Source organism: Rhopilema esculentum, unplaced genomic scaffold, assembly GCF_057945365.1.
Source record: "Rhopilema esculentum isolate cy_ngs unplaced genomic scaffold, ASM5794536v1 HiC_scaffold_36, whole genome shotgun sequence".
NCBI lineage: Eukaryota > Metazoa > Cnidaria > Scyphozoa > Rhizostomeae > Rhizostomatidae > Rhopilema > Rhopilema esculentum.
In genome coordinates this window covers 1,718,162-1,740,052 of record NW_028300847.1, presented here as the reverse complement: position 1 = coordinate 1,740,052, position 21,891 = coordinate 1,718,162, and the positions used below count along the sequence as shown (strand labels likewise).

Below are 21,891 nucleotides of genomic sequence, written 5' to 3'. Positions count from 1 at the left end.
AAATTAGTTTTAATCTTGCAATTCTTGAACATCATTAGCCTCGTGAACGTGTTGAGTATATCTCATGAGGTAAGATATCTTTATTTTTAGCTTTGTGTGGGAATCTCCAAAGACGTCTTTCCCCAAGTATTGGGCTAAACCAACCCATTCACTATGGTTTTCACCCAAGTTTCATGCCTTTGTTTTAATGAGTCACTTCGGTAGTCACCGTTTCGTTAGGGTCGTAAAGCTCCTTCGCAGATTTCCTAGCATCCCTGAGAAGCATGACAATTAAGATGTGCTTTTGGTTAATTTAGGCACTTGAAAACGGGAGGGTGATGTTTATTTAACGATTTAACAAAGAAATCATGTAAACTTGATGCCATTCCAGAATTTTGTGCGCAGGGAAACATATTAAGATAGAGGAAGTTTCATTTGACTGTGCGACGAACAAGGAGTTTCAATCACAAGGGATTGCAAAGAATTTAATCTGATTTACAACGAGGTCAGCCAGAAGAGGGCCTGAAGTGTCGTTTTAGAAGGAGACATATACATGTATTTGAATCAAGATAATTAGCCCCGTTTTAATTGTCAATTTGATGGGAAGCAGGCAATATGATCTTTTTAATGGATGATACTTGAAAAATGGAGCATTACATCGACCAAACGGAACGCCTAGTTAGTAAGTAGGCCTATCTCCAATATATGCTGACCGTCACTTTCAAACATTAACCATAGGCCCATGCATCACACTATAACAACGCATCTTTTGCAGGTTTTAAATGAATATAATGTGTATAAACTCAAAGGGAAATATGTTCTGGGGCAACGCGTTTTTGCTATGTGCTTTGAGCACGCTAATTACCAAATCATTGATCTATGATCCACGGTCTTAGGGTTGCAAGCGAAAAGCCTTATTAATCTTTGTACTTTAGAAGTAAGAGTGCCTGTTGATGAATCCAAATGCATTAGTGGGGATTTGCAGCTGTTTCTTGCGGAGAATGTTTGCAATTTCGGTTTTCAAAATTTTGGGAGTGGGTATTTGTTTAATTTGCATGAAATTTGGATTTTATATATGACTTTACATATTGTTAGCGTTCACTTCTTTTAAAAACAGCGATGCTGGTTATCAACAGCTTTTAATTACCATACTGGCAGGCAGATATTGCCGAAGTAACTCCTGAATGTCGATGTTTAATATTCAAACGTAATGGCAAAGGAGCCACACTTGGCGGCCATCCGTCTCACCAAAATCATTTGTGAATCCGGAAATTGTTTGTTAACAAGTCAGGCATGAAAGTAGTTATACGGGTTGACAATGGGCCATGTTTTTCATGGTACCAGACCTGAAACTTTTAAATGTTACAGAATTAATTTTCTGTGCGAAATTGTTGTTAAATTTTGAGGTCAGGAATGTATCGTGAGTGTCCAAAGAGGAAAGCCTCTCGCAGTGGTTTTGAAATTATGAGACCCATTGTTTATGAATCACCATATTTTCTGATATTCCTTTTACAATCTTCCTTTTCGAGAATAAAAAGTGTCTATGTAAACATTTTACACGCAGCTTAGTTCAAGATTTTAAAGTGATTAAAAGAAACAGCATACCACACTAATCTGCTGTTTCTGTACATTGCCTGTTGTCAGTCTCAATAATTATTTTAACAGTATTTTTCTTAGATATTGATCTTGATTAATGCCATTAGCATAATAGAATAAATAAATTTTTTCAAAGAACTTTTTTTTCAATTTGTTATCCATCAACAGCTTACTTACAATATGCATTGCTTATTAAAATAGTTGGAATAAAAAAAAAGACAAGAAGAAAAAAATACAACAAATTAGTAGAATAATATCTTAAATTTTGAATAACAAAAGAATAGCTTATGTTGAAAAATAAATTTTAACAAGAAATAACTCCCAGAATTGAATGGTAAAAATTTAATATAGAAATTTAAAATATAAACCACATCAAAATAGAAATTTACCAATGTCACCAGTTCATCAGCATCTTTATTTATCAAGAATGCAACTTTTACCTGTATGAACATACTGCCTCAAATAATAATGATTACAAAATGAGCAGCGGGTTTAATAGACTATCAAAAATGTCCTTAAAGATCAAGCTGTTGCAAATTTCTTTCATCATGTCATATATATATATATATAATAAGGTTTAAATGTTTGACCTTGTGTAAAGATAACACATAGTCATATCTTGTGGTGCTTATAATTTAATGGACAGTATTCCAATTCCTCAAGTTTTCTGTTTGTTTAAAGCAGTGAACTGTTAAGACTTTATATTTTTGCTAAATAATATTTTAAATTTTATGTTTGGAAAGCATTTTTGTATGAGATTCCTATTAGAAAGTACTGTGGTTAGTTGCCAATCTCAAAGCCAAAAAACAACTTTCTCCAGATCAAAGGCCCATGAAAAATTGAATTTCTATCATTTTGCCAACATTAAAACTATATTTGTCTGAAATTACTATGAGTTCTTTTAATGTGGGACAAAAAATAGCCAAAAAATGTCGAAATTTGTTCAAATGCTTAAAATTTTTCAAAAGTCAAACGAATTACATTATCATATTCAGACAAAAAATCATATCCAGACAAAACACTGACCCTTTCAGATGTTTTCTAAAAGCAAAACAGTCAGTGGCGTGTCTAAGGTATGGTAGATAGGGCAGGTGCCACAGGTGCCACTTGAATGTGGATCACCACTTGATATAAAGACCTGACAAATCTTTCTTTCAAAGAAGGATGCTTAGATTCAGTTAGTTTTCTTAGATGTCTCATCCTTTTCACTCATGAAGTTTTCAATTCCTCTCCATTCAGGTTTCCATTTCATAAAGACCTTTAGACTCTTGTTAGACTTTAGGTTCTTGTGAGTAGATCTTTCACTATCTTACACCAACACTCAGGCAAGACAACATTGCTTCAAAGAGTCCATTTCCAAAAAATTTGGTGCATCAAAATTTGAAATGTTTCAACCCTCCAGCGGGTACCATGGTGCTGACTTAGACAGGGCCCGTACCACAGGAGAGGGGGGCCCTGTCCAGGGGCGGCTGGGAGTAAATTTTTTTTGGTATTACTCTTTCAAACGTATGGAAAATGCATGAAAAAGGAAAATTAACAATTTCTTTATGAAGGAATTTTTAACCTCCTCAGCTGGAGGGGTATAGGGGTTTTGCAACACCCCCCCCCCCTCAATTTGGCCCAGCCATACGTTGGGGAAATATGCATATCTTCAATTGACTCTAAACAACAAACAAAAAGTCACTAAAAGACATAAATTGGTCGGGTATACACATTTTTGTAAGCAACTAAGAATCTGAGCGAATGCTGAAAGTTTTAAGTTAATTGACAATTTTAGTGCTGTATCTCCTAGAAAATAAATGCAGATACTTCCTTGCTAGCATATCAAAAAGAAATCTATGAAGAGCCTGATTTCCTGTTGGTCTTTTTAAACAAACTGGAGGGCTGTAACATTTGTCTGAAGGGCTTTCGAGTGGTGATTAGTCGTGAAAAATATTTGGCGGCCCCTTCCTCTGAGCCACCATGTGGGCCCGTTATTAGAATCGCGATTGTAATAACGGAAACCACTGCGTGAAAGCCCTCTGAATACATTCAAGGTTCAGTTCAGTTCATCATTCATTTCAAATGCCTTTACATAAGCAACTTGCAACATTTTGAATAGCTACAGTTTACAAATGTACAAAGAAAATTTGAAAGGATGCAGGCTAAAAATTTATTATAGAAAAATACATGACGGGATATATCTGGCACGGTCTTTCAGATCGAGACGTTGCTAGTGAGTTAATTCCACCTGTTTCAAAATAATTAGAGATACAAAATAATAACACTTTGAACACCCAGACGATGGTCATTCACTTGATCTTTCACAACACGATTCATTTTGAAACAGCTAACTTACAAGCAAAATCATAAAACAGCACTGGCAAAAGGTAAATGGCCGCGTTATTAGAATCCCAGAAGTAATAACGGGGCTGCTAGGCTCCTTTATTTCAAGGACCAAGAACAATTGAATTTAACGTCATCGGTGAATCCCGTGACAAAGACTTTGCTGTTTCCGTTATTAGAAACGCGAAAGTAATAATGAGACCGGGAGCCTCGAACTAGCTTTGAACCATTTGAAATACCATTGAAAAACATAATAGGCTTCCTGTGGTTAAGGATTAGCAGGTAATTATCATCCCCTTCAGATGAATAGAGGACAGATACCATATTATTTCTACGTCATTGGTTGTGTCTAGCAGATGAATGCACCAAACTGATAAAGATTTTGGAAAAAGTGTTATTACAGTAATAACGGTAATAACACTGCCCGCCGCCCCTGGCCCTGTCTAAGTCAGTAGCATGGTCATGGCCCTCCCACTTTTTTGCAAAGCAAGAAGTTTTAAAGCTGCAGCAGAAGCATTGGCCCCCTAATTTTCTGGCCTTTGCCCCCTCCCCCACTTTCAATTATGTGGAGCGGGCCCTGTCAGATGGTAAATTAATGGCTATCATTGTCCAGATATGCAGCTCTATAGAGTTGAGTGGGTTGGGAAGGTCTTATATTGAATTTAGTGTTGTACGTTTGGACAGAAGTGCAAATTCAGTAATCGCCCTATGAGCTGTTTCTTTAGATTTTCCATGTGAATGCTGATTTTTTAAAAGGACTGCTTATACCCAACTTATACCTAACATCAAAATAACGGCTTGTGATTGGTCAGTATTCTTGTGATCCAAAACTGCTCACATGAAAAGCTAGGGCAATGACATGAAAAATCACATGTTTCTGAAAACCAACACAGAGCTGCTTGCTTTAGCTGGACACATTGACTTAAAAGACAAGCATTGAATTATGAATTGTGTGCAATAGAAACTTGTTGTCAAAATAACATGAAAAATAGGTATTCTATTTTCAGCTGTGTTACCTCCTCCACAATTGATCATTTCTCATGTTTCCTGAAATACTCAAGTTACAAAGCATGTTTTTAGGCCATAGTTTTACTGCTCCTTACAATGGAAAAGAATTTAAAAAATTCAAAGTATTGCTCTAGGCATATTGATGTCATTCTTGAAATAGTAAAAACATAACAATGGTACACAAAGAGCATATTAGTTCAAAATGAACTGCTTTAGTTATATGTCTTTGTCTTTAAAAGTCATATTGTGGCATTTGAAATTAGCTTCCTTCCTTGATTCTGTTTTCTTTTAATCTTGTGAAGAAAGACCTTTGCTAGTGCGATTTCAATACATTGTTTCTTTTTATATTGTCCAATTCAGTTATTGTAATTTATCTTCCAAGTGATGTTAACATTTGAGCATTTTTCTGCCATTAAGCTTTTTTATTGTAAATTAGAAACATGGAGATCCACCCTCTTCCTCAGAGAAAAATCACAGCTGAGAAAAAAACAATGACAAATAATTTTTTTTGCAAGGGACAACAGGAACCACACAACGACGCAACAACTATTACAGCCTTTAAAATTATTTGCTTCGCAACAAGTGGGGCGTCATGCCCCCGGTCCCCCAAGATGGCGTGGGCCTTGATCAATTAGTGAAGTCTGAACCAGCCATTAATTTATATCGAATCCTGTTTAAATTTTCCATAGTTTGGATCAAAAGCGTCGGGTGTTTTCATTCAAGTGTGTATATGGAGTTCCTCCTCAAGCAACAATATAATGATCAGCGCATTGAACTATGACCCAGATATAGGATAGCGGCTCTGTAGGCTGATATGATGGGTGCAAAAGTTGGCACACAGCTTTTATCCGCCCCCATGTTTCTGAGGAATGATGAATGATAACGACCAAGTAAAGGGAAAGATAATATCTGCTGTGCGCTAGTTTCTTTGTATAGTTATCATGGGGAGTCTGAAGAGCCTGCAGTATTTCCTAGGCAAAATTTCTTGCATCGAATTGTTCTGAAGCATTGCGCTACGGAAGCAGTGTGGTATGAAGTAATTTTCTTGCCTCAGGATGAGTCACGAAATGTTACGTAATGCGGGGATTAGCAAAATACAGATAGACATGCTTTGTTTGCTGCTTAATCCGATTTATAAATGGAAATCATAGACATTGAATAAAAATAGACCTTACGTAACGGAGGAATTTTCTCGCTGAGCTACATGGCAAAATATTTCTGTTTGAAAGACAGTCGAACATTGCATTCAACCGAATTTCATCATGTATTCATCGCCGTGAACAGCATTGAAATACATCCCTGAATGACGTGAAAAAAATTCGTGCTGTTTCACACCCAAGAAGTTTCATTTGAATAAATTCCAACAAAACTATTGGCTCAAAAAGAAGTTCAAAGACGAGATGCCGACCGAAGGGCAATTCGCCCTTGTAAACAGCTTACGAGATAAAGATTTTCTGATAAAATAGTAGGATTTCACGAAAAGGCCCGAGGTTTTGATGGAGTGATTTCCTCCTCGGTGCCGACAATCATTTCCCTCAAAACCGTAAGAAACTTTAGCATTCCTTTTGTGAAACTAACCTTTCTTAGAGGTGCCTAGAAATAGACTTACCATTTGAAATATTCCCTGCATTTACAGACTAGCGCTAAGTGGAGAACTCATTTTAGCAGATTTTATAAGCCTTATTACCATTAAAATCACTAAAGCTTATTCTATTCCTATTTCGAAGCGTTTTCTTGTATTTTCTGGTGAGAACACGCAGGAAACTAACTGTATTATCAATAAGCAGTTAAGATTATTTTGGATTTACTTTCAGTCTCTGATTTTTAAGGTATAAATGATAGAGGAGGTATGGAATGGATGATTGGGGAACGATAAGGTTTACACTCTTTTTTATAAGCTCCAACAAATTGAACTTTCAAAATTTTAGTCTGGATTCTTCTTAATTTTTTTGAATTAATACAGTATAAGCAGTTTTTCTTCCTAGCACCCGAAGGTAGTTTTTAGGACATTGAGAAGCTTATTCTAATCGAGCAGTGTCCTGGTCCTTCCTCTCGATGTGACCACACCTCGTGATTCCTACGCCTGGAATCACAGAGAGCTGGCGACTCTCCTCACTCTGGGTGAAAGTTTGGTCATGCCAGGGACTCGAACCACGGAGCCTTGGGTATAACGTGCAATTCACTACATAGATGTCGAATATCGCAAGAAATGCGTTTCTTAAATCTCTTTATGAATTATTTATCTTTCAAAATAATGCACCTGCTAAACGAGTTCTAAGATAAAACTCTCAAGGCCAGTTTCGACGTAAACAAAAGCGTATTTAAACGCAGTCAATTGAGACGACTCATTCATTGCAAACGGGAAAAAATTAATTTGCATGTGATCAGTTTCCAGCATAGCTTACTGGTTCCGGGTAACAAGAATGATATATTAAACAGAGTAAAATTCCATTTTGGTAATCGATTACTATCGAACCTTGAAGTATGTACAACGATTTTGCAATCTCAGACCAAGTACCAATATTTGTACCGATGGTCGTGGAACAACTTTTGTCAGGCTAGTGTATATTTTGTTCGTCTCTCTTGATGTATTACGGTGTAAACGTGTATGGTAGCTATGACATTTTAATGATAAATGACTGCAGATCCTGATCCAGTTAAACCCTAGATTCAAGGATGCTTTCCTTGAATAATGCGATCACACTAATTTAAATCCCGAAAGCAACATTATATTGTGTTTGAAAGTTAAATAGTAACATTTAGTTATCGCTGTATTTAGAAAGGAGCATATGATAGTGTTGTAATTGCTCGCCTAAAATGTCCAAAGTCAGTTTATTTGCTTCACAGAGAATAATTCAATATGATTTTTACTCTTTCCTCCTTAAAGGAATGATGAATTTTGTCTTTGTTTAACCATAGTGATGATTCCTACTCGAAACGTGATGTCGTACACGAAATTTTACCAACATGGTTTTATCTAATTTGATCCACTATGTACAGAATTGAAAGACACGGCGCAGGTGTTGTTTTGTCCCTTGATCAAAGAATTCATTCCGTTTCGAGTAATGCTAGGATAAAAAGAATGCCTGCATGCAAGCAAATCACAATGTTATTTCCTTAGTGATTTCAAAGCACACTCATCGGCTGTTTTTTGGTATTCTGCAATAAATTGTTTGAGTTTTTCACATAGATTTGATTGTTGATAAAACAATCTCGCGTAGGCTGTCTTTTGATCATTGCGTCATCCTTGCAAAACTACTCCAACCATATTGCCTTTCATATCGCCTTTCAACACGGTATAGGAAATTAGTGTTGCGTAGACGAAATACCCATTTTCCAAAAAGCTTGATCTACGTATGCTGCCCTGAAATGCCAATCATTCGCTGCGTGCCCCTAGTAAACTATTATTTTCTTTAACTATGTTATGCAAAATGCCATTTTTCTTATTACTCACCAGAAATAATTTAGATTTTCTTTTCCCATTCATTCTTTTTTTATAAGAACCCGTTAATTTAAGTTCAGGCTGTTCTTGATTTTTTCGGAAATCTGAGGCTGCGTTGTTCTTAATTTGTTCTTAAATTGATTAGGTGTAAGCAGTGCGATTGCCAGCTATTGCGCTCTAGGGAAGTGTTCAAGCCTCATTTGCCAACAAAATGAATAAGACATCCTTTATTAGCCGACAAGTTTGAAAGTTCACCGAAGAAGCACCCCTAGAAGGCAAAAAACTCCTCGTTTTTGAGATGAAACATTGTTCAAAGTTACATTACATTTTACAGTAGCTTAGTTCTTAATTTGTTCTTATTTTTTGACCAGTTTAGAGGCTGGTATTGTTTTTATAAAAAGAAAAGAGTATTTCGACATCAGGGTGAAAAGTGAACTTGGTAATCTTTACCAAAGTTTGTCTATTATCAAGCTTGAATCCAGTCATATTGCGCAAGGCAGCGTAAGAGCTAATTGCCTGTGGCAGTTTCAGCTCTTTATTCTTAACCCAATCTGTAAATTGCTACATTCCTATTGGCAGTATTCTCATGTATTCTTAATACGGCCTTCTTTGTATGACCCCTGTCAATTAAACCCCCGGAAGCAAAAGTTATTAATAAGCCCGTACCTTAACATGCTGATTTATGCCCGTACCTTAACATGCTGGTTTTATAGTTTTTTAATGGATCATTTTGTACTTAAAATTTTATGTATTCAATCTCGTATGTATTTAGTTGATGTAGTAGTTTTAACAGTTGGCTTGGATTAGCTCATTTCTTTGTAAATAGCTATGTAGCGCCAACTTTAAATAAATTGATTATTATTATTATTATTATTATTATTATTATTATTATTATGCATCAGTCTATGATACTTCACATTCAGCCATAGGGAAAATAAAAACTAAAATAAGGCATTTTAAGATGATTTTGTTGTTTAATTCGAAGAATTCGATGTTTCATTTTGCAAAATAAACTTGAAAAAGTGAAAAAGGTTTGACTACAAACTATTTGTATGTTGACTTCCAGATGATTTTTGTAAGTCCCCCTCTTGGATGGGGGCTAGTTTGAGGTTTGGGGTCAACTCCCAACCCCATATTAGCCCCCACCAAGGAGGCTAATTTGAGAACTCACGTCGATAAGATATTTTTTATTATTAGCAAGTTTTCACAGTTTTTGCAAATTTTTTTTACAGCCATCAACAAACTGCTGCCAGAGCTGGAAAGGTTTCTTCGGATCACCTTGACTAATGAGCAACTTAGTGACAAAGCCAACACGCAGCGAGAAGAATTTCTGGCAAAATTAGAGGCTTTAAACAAACCTCCTAGGTTACCTCCTCGTCCCCCTGTAAACCATGCAGGATTCTCGGCTACCACGGACTACCTTTCTAAGCAAAGGGAAATTTCTTGGATGCAAAATGATCCTAAAAGGTCTGCCACTCCACCAGGAGCTCCATACCGTAGTCGAAGGAGGCAGCCTAGCGACGATATCGGAGCTATTGTAAGTAGCAACTTAATTTATGTACCGTAGAACTAATTCTCGTGGTAAAAGTAGGAGTAAGGGTTTGGTCCCCTTTCCCATTATCCAAGGCAAGTTGCCAAAGTTCTTCAGATTTGGGAATGAATATTCAGAGGAAGGATAAGGCTAATACATGAGGGAATTGTACCCTGGCATAGCTAGGTACTCTGTTCCAATTCACCCAAGAAATTTGGAACCGTTGGAATCAGCTGAATGGCACCTAATCTGCTGATCTTACTAGTAGGGTCTTTTCTGTAATAGTGATGGAAAATTCTTGTTGAAAGTGGAAAGATGGCATTTGTTTAATGCACTTTTGGTTCATTGTCTTTGGTTAATGTACTTTTGGTGCAGGTTTCGGTGCTATTCTGTTCAGGTTTTCTATGTTAAATATTTTTATATGCAGGATTCAGTTTTTTTACTAACTGTTACCATTCATGAATACAGTGGTCAGGATGTACCACAAGCATGTGCATACAAATGCAAACAAATACTCGATAGTACCGTATATTTGATTAGATGCCTTGCTTTTCAGGCCGCTAATTTTCATGATGGATCCAGTACTTCTGAAGACAGCAACCTCTTGTATGCCAAAATACCAAACGAGACTGGCAGTGACAAATACGTTGATATTGAGGGCCTAGCAAGCAACAATAAGCCACCTGTTCCCGACCGATCTCCTCGTGTATCGCTCTTGAAACCGGCGGCAGATGACCGTGAACCTAAGCGAAACTCTTGGTAAGATTTTGTAAAATTGGTTCTGGCATATCAATGTCATATGGCGTATCACGGAACATAAATTTATTTCCATTAAGGCCGATTTCTACTTGATTCGCCCTAGTCGCGCGACTTTGGCGAAAGCGAATAAAAAAACCACTGAATCGGCGAACTGTGTTGAACTACTCAGCGAATGGTCGCGCATTCGCAGCGAATGAGGCAGCTCGATTTGCGCATGCTCAAATGTGCATTCGCTCAGTGAAACCAGCCTTTACATGATGATGAATATTGTTTTGATCTGGAGTTGATATTTAGAGGTAAACAGAAAAGGGGTTAAGTTATGTTTGATAAAACAGAACAAGCGATCGCATTGCAATTCGAAGTGCTGGTGCACTCTTGTCTATAAATTTTAAGGCAAATATCCCATCTGTCACACGTACCGTACGTTGGTTTTTATGCTTGCAGCTACCAAATTTAATTGGGAGACACAATTTCAGTCCTTCTGCATTTCGACTCCCAAACACTTCTACCAAAACGTCACCATTGGTAAGCGAGACACGTAAACACAATAAGCCAGTGAAAGCACACTCGCTGATTATGTTCTAAAGGGCAAAGTCAACATGTTTATGACAACAACTTCTTATTTTTTTAGGAAAACCAATACAAATGAAATCTTTTTACACAACCTTGAAAATCCAACCCGTAGTGGACCTCTAACAAATATCCGAACAAAAACGCGACTTTGGTGTGTTCTAAAGAAGAAGAACCTGTACGTTTTCAGAGACATCCAACAGCCATGTGATCACATTATCGATGTTATGAATTATGATATCCACGTGGAATCGTCGACCTCTTCACAGTTTAGACTGAGCAAGCCTGGGTCGCCATCTTTTTCTTTAGCTGCTGAAGATAGCGAAGACCATAGGCGCTGGGTTGAAGCTTTGGAGAATTGTAAATATGTGGACATTGACAGTGAAATGCCCCCACGGAGCTCAGGGCATGGAAATAATCTTATAGAAGATCCGGCCTATGAAGAACCCCGTGACGTCATTGATAAGATGAAAAAGAATGAGATGGTGAGCTTTTTTCATATCCTCTCTGTCAGAAAGTTCATGACAGAGACATATTTTCTTGTATACATGTTCAGTTCTCAACATAGCTTCTTGATTATGAATTTAATACATTTATCTATACCATATTTTTTTAAGTGGATGACTTTTATATATAAATTATATTTTTATTTGTATTCCCTTTTGTTCAAAAGCTTATTTTTTTGATTAGGATGACAATGTTTTGCACAATGATCATTTCTGTGTCTGTCCTTCTCTTTCGCACCACCTGTCCCTTTGGCAAGTGGGCATTGTCACACAGGAAAGAGAGCCAGTAGACACGTGACAGATTCTTGATTGTTTTAGCGCCTGTAAGGATATTTTTGAACCCACAAATTTTTTTCACAAATTCCGCCTCTGTCAATACGTATTCGATGAATTTTATGTTCAAATTCGCTCCAAACGTTTCGGAGTAACATTGTATTGAAAATGATCACTTCTTGGCACGACCTAAAAGCAACCCGTGTTCTCTATGTTCCAAAAAGACACAGAAATCACTTTCCAACTGCCTTTTTGCAGGTATTTTCACCTTCCATCACTTGATTTTTCTTCTGTTCTGTTGCTGATAAAAAATAATTCCTTGCAGCTACATATCTTTCTGAATCTAATTTGAGACTTAAGTTCTCTTCAGTTTATTTACTTGTAGTCAACTTGCTTTGTTTTCTTTTTGTAACAGGATGCTCCAAAATCACCGAATGATTTATATGTTGACATGAATGGAAGTAAACGAAAGCCTTCAGATGATTATGTTGATCCAAGTCTTCATACTCCTCCTCTATACCATAAACTCGCTGATTTGGAATATGATGCAGAATTGCCACCGATGCCGCTCTCGTCGGATGAGGAGGTACGCGGAGATGACGATGCAATTGTGGAAGGTAAGATCCTTTTCAAGAATGAACGTGAAGTGGAAATTGAAAATCTTGATACGTTGTCGTAAATGCCCTGGACTCTGTTAACTACAATTAGCGAATCATTGGTCGCCTGGGGTCAGGAATCCCAGCAAATCGTGCTGTGTATTCCTATTTTCGATGCCTTCGGTAATCCGGCGCTTCTGGTTATAGGATAACTTGCAGTTAAAATTCTGTACGATCCAATGAAGCAAAATGTTGAAGCCAAGGTCGTTGTACTGTACAGTTTACTAATTTATTTGGGACTCTTGTAACTAAAAAGTAAAACAAATCCTTTGCAATGTAAAACAGAAATAATTTTCAGTGGGCTGAGTCAGTTCTAAAAGTCTCTTCAGACCAAGTTATTTAGTTGAATTTATTTTACCTGCTTTGTGAGTTTTTTTGTAATGTTGTCCTGTTTTCCCAGGGCAATTTTTCGCCCTAAATCTTGGACCGTAGTAAAACGAACTGGGTTGTCAACTGCAAGGGTTCTTTAAATAACCTTGAACACCAAATGCTTTGGGCCTTGTTACACGAACAAGCATACAACCATCACTCTACCGGAAATTGTCATTCTTTTCAAAGGGGGGGGGGGGGTTGGTTTATTTCAACATTGACATTTGATGCTAGTGTTCCAAGGCGATTGTGAATAGACTTTTTTGAATGTGAGTTGTTCTTTAAGCGTAGCAGCTTCTGTGTCATGTTCAGAATATCTCTATCATGTTTGCTAACTGGTATTATTTCAGAACCCCGCAAGTTCCCGCAGGAGCAAAGTTCTGACGGAAACATAAGTGGATCTTTCCAATCGTATTCTTCATCAGAAGATGAACCTCCTCCGTTGCCAAAAATAAAGCCCCGTAGCTCAAGTGTGCCTCCAAGCTACAGTGTAAATAACCAAAGCGTGAACAGCCTCGAACGGAAAAAATCTTCTTCACTCGGGCGGAAACTTGAAAAGGACGCATTTTTCAACGATGCAACGGCAGTGCATATCGGGGTATTACATCAGCGAAGATTTTTGGCTGTTGGGAAAAAGAGGTACTGCAAGGTCAAAAACGAGGTTATGTATGTATACAGGTATGTAGACGATAGTATTCATAGTTCCCTGTGTTGTTACTTAGTCACCACTATTATGTTAGCTAATATTTTCTCATCTGACGACACACATTTGGGGGTAGGCCTGTTTTACTCCTTACTTTTTTGTTCACTCTAGTCTCTTAATTCTTGACAGTTCTTGGCGCACCGAATATTGGATGTTTGCTAACTCATGAGATTCTGCATTTAAATTTGAATCTCGTTAGCTAATATATTAATGAAAAAACTTGTTAATTATTGTGGTTTTAATATATGGCACCACAAAATCGCCTACCCATCTGTTCTCCAGATCTAGGATATTTTTCTAAATCTAGCGATTAAGGTTTTCGTTGCTGATTTTGGAAATCCTTAAAAAGTGTTTGGGCATACATATATTCTTAAAACCATTTAACTTTCATTTTCGTTTGTTATTTTACTTTTTCATGGCACCTAGCACTCTTCTTTTTTGACTAGAATTTTTTTTATAAATTCACCCTAAGTCATTTTTTTGAATGCATTAATCATGTGGGAAGTGGCGTGTTTTAGGACATTCTCGCCTTGAATGAAACAATAAACAATGCATATACAGGCACAAGGCTACGTCATTCGAAGGCCTGGGTTATGGTCGTACTTGTTCAGCGTTCGACTGGAGTTTTAGATCACCGGGATTACAATTAGAATGTCTCTGATCTTACGTTGGTTCTGTTCGCTTTTCCAGATGAACAAGTTCTGGTTTTAGTTTCGTTCAGCGATATTGCTTTTTCTAAGATTATGTCCTGTTGAGCATAACTTGAAAGTAAAAACCTATTCAGACCCGAAATCGCGATCAAACTCCAAATCGAAATAGCGAACGCACAGACATGTAGAAAATTGCGAAGGATATTCTCATTTTTTACCCAAATTGTAAATGCGTAGTAGTAAAACTCTTAGTCCTAATTCCCATTCAATATCTAATAATTTCCTTTATTGATAAAATGATTACCTTTAATTGTTAACTTTCTACTTCTTTTAGAATTTTTTAATATTTCCAGCAATAATTCTTCTCTACAGAAATCCTGACAATGACGAAAAGCCAGTTTTAGAAGTTGCATTGCATGATGTGAAAGTCGATCCTTGCGAGAAAGAAACATGGAAGACCAATTCATTCAAGATTGTCCAGCCGACCGGAGAGACTGTTTACTTTGCAGCAGAAACGAGAGAGGAGCTCATCCATTGGCTTAAAGTTCTAGTTCAAGAAGCTGACAAAACGAAGTTCTCTGGCAAGGTCAGTTCATGTGTTGTGCATGTCTTTTTTATTGCTAGTGATCCTGATGACAACGATAACTTGTGTAAGAAAACACGAATATATCTGATGTATGAAATCCTTGATTCAAAAATTCAAAAATGAGGCTGGGCTCGTTTCATAACCTTTCACAATATTTTCTTTATACAAAGTGTCACCAAGTAAAGAGTTACGTATTTATAAACATTACGCTCGTTACGAATACTCATCATTATTCTCTTAGTTTTTGCTCATCGCTGATTTGCTTTCCAGGACCCACATATGCGATTCCCTAGCAAAAGCTTGTTATATCCCGGCGATACTATCGACAGTGCGAGCAACAGCTCTTTGGAAAGAAAAGATGGCGCTGAAGACTCAGAAGGTTCGTGAGATACTTTTCAACTGTCCCATTTTTTCAGTGCTTTTTTCCGACAATGTCATTGAAGCGCAAGTTAGTTGAGACATCTGGAATGAACGAGAATTTTTTCTGCAGCACGAGGAAACTCGTGTAACACGAACGGTGGACCATAACTAAGTCAAAATAGTTGTTACCAAAGATGATATTTGCTAAATTAATTTCTGTTTTAACAGATACTTCTTTGGATTCGGCTGCTACTGGCAGTGAAGCAAGTGATGAAGAGACATCGAATTCCACCCGCAGAAAGTCTCTTAAAAAGCGAAAGCCTTTTGAGAAGTCTCCTTCGCAGAAAAAACGCGCCGAGAGAGACGTCGACCTTGATGGTAAGTAAATTCAGATATAAATGCAATTTTACTATCAAAAAACGATGCTAAATTTGGTTGAATCAAATTGTATATTGATTGCGTCTGCAGATCAACACCAATGATTTTTCAAGTTCAATAAACTTGTTTTGATAGGATTTTAATATATTTAAAGGGTTGTGCTAGATAGTGCTTGGCTTGACTAAGTAAAATTACACGTAGAAAACGATGACCTCTTTTTTGCTTCTTTTGTTTCTTAACTGACGTTTTGCATTTTCATTTCGCTGACCTCTGATCTTTGTTTACATAAGTAATGTTTTGCATATTAAACTTTGGCCTTTTTACTTTCCTTAGGAAGAATTTCCACTTACAATCTGCTGAACTCTGACCTCTTTGCTTCCCTTTGGGAAAATCGGCATATTTAATTACCTGACCTCTGACCTCGTTTGTACCCTAGTAACATTTATTTGAATAATCCTGTACATGAAGAACGAAAAGATGCACCCATAACCGCTGATTCGGTTGATGTTTCTAAAGACCTCGTATGGACATCTTGTTGATTCGAATTCTTAAAGATTCTTGTTTTTCTTAGGATATTTGCACTTAGAACGAGCTGGAAAATGGATTCGCTTTTGGTGTAAGATCAAGGCAAAAATTCTGGAAATCCACAGTTCGAAATCATCTAAATCTGCTGAAAATACAATCGCCATGGCGGAGTTAAATATAGTTACTCTTCCGAAGAAAGTCATGGAAGAGACAAATTATTTCTTATTCAAGTTGATATGGGCCGAAGAATCTCTGCTATTCTTAGCCAGAGATATGTTTGAATGGAAAAAATGGAATGAGGCGCTGAAGGTAGGAGAAAGCCGTTTACGGATTATCTCTATTCGCAGCATATAAAGTTTTTATGTAGGCTACGAGAAGTGTAATAGTCCGTATATTAGGCTTTGTTATTTGTCATGACTTACCTTAAATGAGCCCTAGGTTGAAGAAAGCGGGGCTGTTATAATGTAAAGGCTTTTACTAAAAGCAACTTAGGATGCTTTCCTGGGTACAAAGAGCATATTGTGTTGACAAATCATTTGCTTGATGTAATGTTTCGATTTTTATCCTGCATTTATTATCATAATACTCTAGAGTTCACCAGTGCCCTGATGGTAACAATAGTCCTAATTCAGTTTAACTAAGAATTAACAAGCAAAATTACTGTCATCCACTACCTCAACCTTTCTTTTCAATACACAGCTTTTGAAAAGCTTTTTGTTTTTGCCTTAATTTATAAATTATTTTATTTCCAACATTTACAGAAATTCACCAAAGGCAAAACTGAAAATCTCGAACTGCATCTTGGTCTGCCAAATTTGCCAGCGCCACATCGAAAAGGTATGGTCTCATTGGTTTTAAGTAATTATGCTTCTACATGTAAGTTATTTTTTTTTCTATATATCCATTAAAAAGTTACAATACATAAATACAAGCTACGCTACTTACAAATTTACTTTACAATACTACTCGGACGATACCCCGAGGAGCAAAAGACTATGACTACCCCGGGGCCATTGACACAGAGGTTAAAATAAACTACTATAGTCTGTCTCAAATTACACGCCACGAGAATGTCTGCGATAAATTCAAATTTAAGAAGGGAGGTATAGGTATCATCGCAACTACTGCGCCGCATCCAATTTGAGGCAGACTTTAAAAATACACGACTAAAAAAAGAAAAAGAAAGGAAGAAAGGAACATGGGAAATGGGAGATGGTGGCTGTTGTTTTATGATTTATAACGGAGTTTGAAATTTTCTAATCAAATCAAATCAAATCAAATCGACCAGATTTGTGGATGAATTTAAGCGTCAACAGTAGTATATCTTTATTAACTTCATCTGGGAAATTTTTGTCACCATACAATAAAATCTGCATTAGAAGAATATTTTGGAGGTCGGTATGTCCATATGGTCGTATTAAAGCAGAAACTCCAGCGAGAAGGTCTCTACGTGGTACTGCAAGGGAAGGGCAAAGCAACAAAAAGTGTTCCGTATCCTCAATACCATCGTTCGTAGGGCACATCGGATTTATGGTATCCTTAAAGTTGTTCAATTTACTGAGACCAACCCTGAGTTGAGTGAGATATGATAAACCTATTGGGTCATGAATGCCAAATATAGATCTTGCCGGGGGTCTGATTATAGATAGGTGCTTCTTTTTGAAAACAGCAACAGACGGTGCAAGTCTGATCTCAGGATCAAGTTCATTCCATTCGGATAAGCAATGAGGATAGAAACTAGATTTAAATTTTTCTGTTCTGGCCCTTATTTGTCCAACGACATCTTGGTTGCGAAGAGAGTAGTGTGGCTGTTGAAGTGGTGGGATTGGGTCCTTAGTATAAACAGGAGTTAAATTATTAATGATCTTGTAAAGCAAAGTGAGGCGTCTGCTCCATCTTCGGCAACTCAGTGATTCCCAGCCAAGCTCCGAGTACAACTTTTCTCGCGATGTTCCTCTCCAAGTTCCTGTAATAGCTCGCGCAGCAGAATACTGAACAGACTCTTTAACTCTTTCTTCGTTTAATTCTGATATAAATTATCTTCTTTTAAATGAATTTCTGATATTGCTATACATAAGTTGGATCTTTTTTGTAGACGAAAGGGATGCCAGATCAAAGAAAAAGGTGAATGAAACTATTCATTATTAACTGTTAATATTATATGAAACTATTATATGCAACTAATATATGAAACTATTATATGAAACTATTTACTGTTTGCCACATGAGGGATATTGAGTGTCTGTCCTATGTAAATGTTTCATCTAATTAGTAGATATAATTCATCGTGATATATTGTAATTTTTCATACCTTGTTGTCCATTGCTATCTTTTTTATTTTCATTAATTCAATATTGTTCATTTTTCACTGATATTCTATAGTATTGATATATTTTTTGCTGATTACTAGAGGTTGAATGTAGGGAATGTTATTGTCATGTGCTGACTTTGTGTGCCGATCTAATCTGATTTTTTGTTTCTACAGAAACCGGTTAAGAACGGTCACTTGAAGCCCATTGATGTCGCAGATACGCCACAAGAAAGAAAACAGTTTCGTGGAACGCTGAAACGGCTGAAAGACGAAGCGGATAATGCTGGAGTTGACGTTTTCTGCGATGCACGCGATGGCTTTTTCGTCCTAGCTAGTGACGTGTTGCTGGAGAAAAAGTTGATGGAAGTACCAGTTCGCAAAATCAAATTGCACCAGAAGAAATTAGTTGTTAAAGACGATAGGTATATTTTTGAAATTCAGGCAACAAATGATAGTCAGGCTCTTTTGGCAGTGAAAGAGGAGCGAGAGTTCATTCAGTTGGTTGAAGTTTTGTGGCTGCTGAACGCCCAGGTCGATGGTGAAAGGGGAACAATCGCGAACACGCATGTTAACAAACTGAAAAAGCAATACAAGCGTAGATCAATAGCATTTGATTCTGAATTAATAGCCCTTGAGACTGGTGATCGATCTGCCTTTTCCAAACAGCGTGAAAATATTATAGGACGCCCGGAAAAATCGATATCCGATGATGAACATAAAAGAAAAACTTTAAAGACTCCCGTAAAAACGGACAGCAAGAGACCTATGAAGACCTCAAGCTCTGGAAAACAGTCAGGGGGGTCGCGTATGTCGTCCTTGTTTAAAAGTCTCCCAAGACTGCGTCAAAAGAAATATGAATTCAATGCAGGTGATAGTGTTGATGGAGTACCGAAAATTCAGTTCAGTGGAAACGTCCAAGAAGTGAAAGCAAACGAAGAAGGTGCAGAGCAATTACTGGACCGGCATTGTAAAGTGTCCGGGAAAATATTTTATGCGTATGAGCCGGGTAGTGACCTAAAGCCAATTTTTAAGGTGCCTTTGAGAAATGCGGTTGTAGAGGAGATAATTGAAAAAGAAGCAAATAAATTTGGCTTCATTCTAAGTTCGATGGAGGATAGAGCCTCTTTTAAATTTTTGGTATTTACAGAGGAAGAATTCGATAATTGTTCGAATGCTTTATATTTGAATGAATCAAAGTCAGTCCCAGGCAGAATGTCAAGCCGAGAAAGTCTGCTAGATGAATCGAAAAGTGACGCGGACACGGATGCTAAAGCAGAAGGAGCTTTTCCTGGATCTAATAGTAACTCGTCGATTTCATCAATGTTATCAAAACAGGCTAGATCCATGGCTGGAAATGGCGATGAAACTAATACAACAGTTCCGGCCAGGAAGATTTCAGAAGACGTGTTCACGGGCAGTGCTGATGACGTGCTGTACAGTGGGTTTTTGTATGAGGTCAAGATAAATGAATCAAATGGAATAAAAAGTCGAACAAAAATCCGTCGCTGGTGTTCATTGAAGCAGTCGTGGATCGAAATTTACAACAACAAGAATGACAAAGTCCCAATAAGAGGAGTCGCAGTTCAACACCATACATTCGACAACCTTAGCGCTGAAGACTCCGGGGAAAAATGGGCGCTGAGTTTGAAGGCAGATAACGAAGTATTAGTTCTCTGTGCAAATGGCGAAGAGGATTTCAATAAGTGGCAACAAATGTTCAGGAAAGTGGCAAAGAGGTCAAGTCGGAAAGCGAGTGATACAGCAAGACTGAAATTGAAATCGGCTGGCGAGGGCATTCGTCAGCTGCTGTCGTCCTCCTCGCTTCCAGGTTCATCGAAAAGAGACTCGAAAAGAAGCACAATTGTTTTAGATGATGATGACAAAAAGGTTGTAGACACGTTTACCAAAGACATGGAATCTGGAAGTAAAATATCTGGTGTTCTTATGATAATGGCAGTAAATGACAAACCATCAAAGCCTAAAAAACGGTTTTGCGTTATTCGCGATGGCAAATTTTGCATAGCCAAGCGATCAAAACCCCAGAAGGCTATCCAGACAATCGAGCTTTCTAGCATAGGTATTTTGGATGAATGTGACATTGACAAGGCTATATTTAGGTTTCGTTTAGACTTCGGACAGAATGAGTCCTTGGTTTTCCAAGCAGAAGACCAACCGACAGCTGACAACTGGATGGTTGCCATATCAATGGGGATACTTCTTGAAAGACTGACCTCACCAGAAAAATTCCCACAGCAAGGGGAGTCCGGTTCAGATAATGGTGCGGAGGCGCAGCATGGCGATCTAGAAACGAACGATTTAGGCCTAGTTGACGTTTCTCCAGTAATTGGGGGAGACACACCTGGCTCCAAAAACTCAAACTTGTCGAATGACATCAAAGTGGCGATTGATCGCAAAATAAGCGGTGGAAGCAACTATTTGCATCCGCTGAGTGACCTTCTTGAATCAGCTTTCACCCCAGGTCCTTACTCAGAGTCTTCCACTCCATCGTCACGTGAAGGCACTCTTGAGCGTAACCTGAGGGGTAAAACTGGACCACGAAGTAGTTCTGGGGAGGCAATAATGGAAGAGGAAAGAGAGGACTCAGATGATGTCGATTCACAAAAACAGGAAGTGCGTCGTGGTGAGAATGCTTACGATGGTAGCAAGGTAGCGTCAGGTGAAGAAAATAACGGTCTGCCAAAACCAGGAAGTGTTACCGAAGCAATTTCCGTATTCGAAAAGATGGCACCAAACACCAAAGAACATAATGATGATAATGTCTTCAGTCAGAATACAGAGCACTCCGAAGCTGAGAATGAATTGAAGGCTCTTTTAAAAACACAGGATGATTTACAAGAGGAAAAGGCTACAATTCTGAGCTGTGTCGCAGATTTAGAAAATAACGTCGAAACATCCAGGGCTCGCATGGAGACTGGAAGCGAGACTCAAGAGTTTCACCTATACGAGGAAGAGTATAATACGGCAAAAAATGATTTGGAGGCAATGCAAAACAGACTGAATGGCGTGAATAAGTCCTTGCTTGACGTAGTAGCAGAAATAAAGACCAAATATTCGAAAGCCACTAACCCCTTTCGTAAAAGGTCTGCAGTAATCAGCTCTCATGTTATAGTTTGAATGAAGGAAAGAGCTTAAAATGCAGTTCTCTCTGGAATGATACGAAGGTCCTTAAAGAAAATTAAGCTTTCTTGTAGTGCTAGCCAGGAGATAACAAGATTTTGATGCTTGCATCCTCAAAAAAGCCGCGAGAGAGAAAGCTGAAAATCGAAAATCTGCCAACTTGACTTTGGTATGGAATTATGGTCTACATTTCAAATAATGTTGGTAATTAGTGCGATCTTGTATC

The 21,891-nt window shown here is 37.7% G+C and overlaps 1 protein-coding gene across 2 annotated transcripts; it reads left to right on the top strand.

Moving 5' to 3' along the window:
- Window positions 1-275: 275 nt before the first annotated feature.
- LOC135688079 (uncharacterized) lies at window positions 276-21,662 on the top strand. Of its 2 annotated transcripts, none has more exons than XM_065204786.2 (13): window positions 276-661; window positions 9,583-9,887; window positions 10,438-10,640; window positions 11,272-11,695; window positions 12,405-12,606; window positions 13,365-13,692; window positions 14,740-14,953; window positions 15,224-15,332; window positions 15,542-15,691; window positions 16,263-16,525; window positions 16,978-17,053; window positions 18,312-18,340; window positions 18,702-21,662. In XM_065204786.2, the coding sequence occupies exons 1-13, from the start codon at window positions 625-627 to the stop codon at window positions 21,660-21,662; spliced, it is 5,301 nt and encodes a 1,766-aa protein (XP_065060858.2). In that variant the 5' UTR covers window positions 276-624. The 2 variants fall into 2 exon arrangements, with proteins under 2 accessions (XP_065060858.2, XP_065060857.2); XM_065204785.2 differs by lacking the exon at window positions 276-661 and adding an exon at window positions 3,044-7,465.
- Window positions 21,663-21,891: the final 229 nt, after the last annotated feature.

What these genes read in the sequence shown, in the direction of transcription:
- LOC135688079 (XM_065204785.2), top strand. Translation starts at nt 7,393, where the DNA reads ATGTACAACGATTTTGCAATCTCAGACCAAGTACCAATATTTGTACCG. An exon ending in GAGGTTATGTATGTATACAG is followed by an intron (nt 13,693 to 14,739) that starts GTATGTAGACGA and finishes TCTTCTCTACAG; the next exon opens with AAATCCTGACAATGACGAAA. An exon ending in ATGCCAGATCAAAGAAAAAG is followed by an intron (nt 18,341 to 18,701) that starts GTGAATGAAACT and finishes TTGTTTCTACAG; the next exon opens with AAACCGGTTAAGAACGGTCA.